Consider the following 3,617-nt stretch of genomic DNA (forward strand, 5'->3'; position numbering starts at 1 on the left):
GAAGCAGCTATATCCAGCCGAGGTGTTGTGAAAATGTGTTCCATTGAACCATTAACTGGACAGCTCTTAGTTGTTGTGAGGATTGGGTGGCTAAATATTAAGGCCTAGTCTGAACTTGTTCACCCCTCTAACTTTACATTAAGCTAAGAATAAGACACTAACATTGTATTTCTCTCTGTAAAACCAAACTAACTGCCTGAATTGAAATAAAAACAATGAAATAAAATGGAGCAAAGAGCACAACAGATCAGTTGATTTACTCCAGCATGTTATAGTGAAACACTGATATTTTAATGGCCTTATGATTAATATTTCATGCAGTGTTTTGGATTTGGAAAAAGTACCTTAGGGCAGTTTTTTTCACACAGCTAGGTGGAGCGAGAGAGAGGGAGAGAGAGAGAGAAACTGACTGACACATGAATCAATTGAAAAATCTGAATCTTCCACCCCACTTACGAGGGAAAATGGTCTTTTTCATGTCCTTATCTCTCAATTTGCTTGGCTGAAGCGCTGGCATTTAGAGGTGTCCTTTGCACAGCAGTGAGTTGAATTGTTTTCTGTTTGATTCTTCAAAAGCAGGATTTTCCATACCATTAGCCTGTCTGGCTGCGACACAGCCCACGGCTGCAGCACGAACAGGCGCGGACAAGCATGACATGTGCTGCACCATTAAATCGACCCAGAGATGACAAAACACCTGAGAAACAGTCGCACTACACAGGCAGTGTAAATGGTATTTATTGTTTGAGTTGAATACAATATATGCTTCAGAGGGGCGTCACAGTGATTCTGACACTTAGAGGATAGTGCTTTAGTCCTTTAAAGTACTCTTCTCCACCCCACCATGTTAACAGTCTTTCAATAACTATACTTGTGAAAGCATAGAGACGCAGCTGCTGATATACTAACAGTTTACAGAGAAAGTTCCAACCAAGATTAAGCTGTAAAAAACAAATAAACAAACAGCTATGCTGTGTAAAGACGGATGAGGGAAATAAACCTTTTATTGGTGTAGTTGTGCTGCCATCTTGTGGCTGCAGAGGAGAAAGCAGCTCGAGTCCTTCTCATGAGACACATCGGTTTGATCCGCCTGTGCACAGGAAGGTGCAAAGAGGGGACATTTGGGACAATGTGTCTTTTTCTGTCAACATTTTTCTTTATTTCTCTCATCTGTATAACCTGTCAGCAGTGTCTGACCCCATTTTACAAACCTGATGAAAACTCACACAAAGTCTCTTTATGGTTTGTAATTTTGCAATTAGGTAGATTTGGCCGGATGGATGGATGGATGGATGGATGGATGGATGGATGGATGGATGGATGGATGGATGGATTAGTTAGACAACAAGAGACTTTCACTTATGTAGCCATGTTAGAAAGGTCAACTTTGTGCCACTACACCCCGAAGATTTAGTTTACAGTATTTGGAACGATAATGAAGAAGATAATGTCTGGATATTACTAGATACAGCTTGAGTTTCTGCAGCTCTGTCATTTCTGACAGCACTGGTTGTGTAGTGGACATGGCCATAGCAATACATCACATTGTCTGATACTAAGGTATGTGAGAGAAAGTTTGGTCTCAGCCAGGTGTCGTACAAGGTGCGGTTTCTTCCACTAAGGATACTCGTCAAAGGGAAAGTGCTCAAGCTTCAAGAGTCAGTCGTCCACAATACGTTTAATGTCTAGGTATTCCTACTCCATGTAGGGCATTAAGGCAAATGTTCTGTGATGTGTTTGCGTAAAAAACAACAACCTATATCCAAGATTCAGACCATCCCTTAGTGCTGAGGGCGGCTGTAGAAGATGAGATGTATCTTCATGTGTTGTTACACTACATGGATTTGGACCATTGGAGAAGGCTGATGACCCTTCGCAGGTTTTACTGTAACTGACTCTTTAACTCTCTAACTCTTGATGCAGTAAGATCCTTTAAAAAGTTCTGCACCTTTTAGTCCTCAAAGATTTGCAACCATGAGTCTTCAACATCAATAGTCAACTCTTAGCCTTTGCTCGTCCTGACTCTTTTCTCTGTCACACAGCACAGGCCCCCTCACACTTAATGTGGTACTGTCGTAGATAGTCCCTGAGCTGAGGCGGCAGTGGTAGGCTGCTGACGCCCTGGTATGTAGTGCTGCTGCAAATCACAGCCCTGCACAAGTGCTGGAGGGAGAAAGGGAAGGTCCTTAGCAGTGGCCGGGAAAGGAGGGGCTCAAAGAAGAGGCAGGTGGCTGGATCACTGTAGTGTCTCAGTAGTCCCGTCACACTGGGATCCCGGTACATGCACGGGTCACGCACATCAAAGCTGAAACGTTTGCCATTCTGCTCGATGCGTGCGTGCAGGGAGCGGCTGTAGCGACGAAAGCTGACTGAGAAGAGGAACTCGTCCTGGGCCGAGTCTCGCAGAAGGAAGGTTCCCTCCGGTTGGCCCTCCAGAAGCTCCTCGGCCTCAAAGCGGTTCAACACCCCCCAGTAGCTGGGGCTGTTGTTGATCTGGAGGAGATCTGGGACCAGGATGTAGTCAGTGTTGCCACAGCTGCCCTCTGCTCCTCCGTGCGGACAAGAAGGGTCCCAGTCCTCCAGACTGGTGCTTCCAGGCCCAGGGGAGCAGCAGATGTCCTCCCAGGAGAGGGGAGTCTGTGGTGGGGAGGTGGAGGAGGATGAGCCATTGGGTTTAAGCGGAGCCTCCATGTCATTGAGAGCACCTGGGTGTGTGGCGTGATTCTTTATCAGGTGCCAACATCGGGCCAGTTCAGATTTGGGTGAGAAGGGACACTTGTCCTGCATGAGCTCTGAGACATGGATCTTGCGTTTGGACCAGAAGAGCACCGAGAAGGGCCGGGAGGAGCCCGGCGGATGGTGGTGATGATGATGATGGTGGTGGTGGTGATGATGAGAGCGCAGAGGGAAACACTGGCCCACAGCATCCTGAAACTTCTGTCTCAGTGAGCGCCGGGACAAGGCCTTCCGACACACCACGTCAATGTCTGCAGACGTCAATGCGTCCCCGAGAGCACTGCAGCTGCACTTTCTCTCTCTGCGCCGCCTCGGACAGGATGTCGACCGCACACCGAGCTCCTCTGTCCCCTCCGCCTCCAAACCTCCAGGACTCAGGCCACTGCGAGAGCTTCGGGAGCGTTTCTTCCCCCGCCATATGTAACTGTCTGCACTCCAACTGCGGAAGCCACATTTGGGACGTGTGTCTGAGGCTCGTGGCTTCTTCTCCGACATGGCTGCTTCCTCTTCTTGCTCTGTGAAAACAGATGCCAGAGTAAATTATAGCACCAAGCCCCATATCAGTGACACATTCATGGCACAGTATGAATATGAGAAATTGAATGAACTTACTTTACTTTTTTGCTTGGACTTTAATTATGCCATAAAAGATCCTGTTTGAGGTGTTTCTTTTATAGCCACAATGGATTCTTTATGGTGGTTTTCATGGCTTTTATAGTTCATGACACCATGACCTTGCCAGAACTTTCTTTAATGCATGCATGCAAGGCTGCTATCTGATCAGTTGGTACAAGAATAATAGGCGGATGTGGCGTCCTACAGACTTTTTTCTGATTGTCTCCAGAGGCAATAAATCCGATTAAGACTGGAGAGTTCAGAAA

General features: G+C 46.8%; 1 protein-coding gene across 1 annotated transcript; it reads right to left on the minus strand.

Annotated features, from left to right (window-relative positions):
* Positions 1-2,034: 2,034 nt before the first annotated feature.
* socs4 (suppressor of cytokine signaling 4) lies at positions 2,035-3,231 on the minus strand (the record flags this gene model as incomplete). The annotated part of the gene is made up of 1 exon (XM_083999049.1): positions 2,035-3,231. The coding sequence occupies one exon, from the start codon at positions 3,229-3,231 to the stop codon at positions 2,035-2,037; it is 1,197 nt and encodes a 398-aa protein (XP_083855175.1).
* Positions 3,232-3,617: the final 386 nt, after the last annotated feature.

This window comes from Trachurus trachurus, assembly GCF_905171665.1.
Source record: "Trachurus trachurus genome assembly, chromosome: 3".
NCBI classification, from domain to species: domain Eukaryota; kingdom Metazoa; phylum Chordata; class Actinopteri; order Carangiformes; family Carangidae; genus Trachurus; species Trachurus trachurus.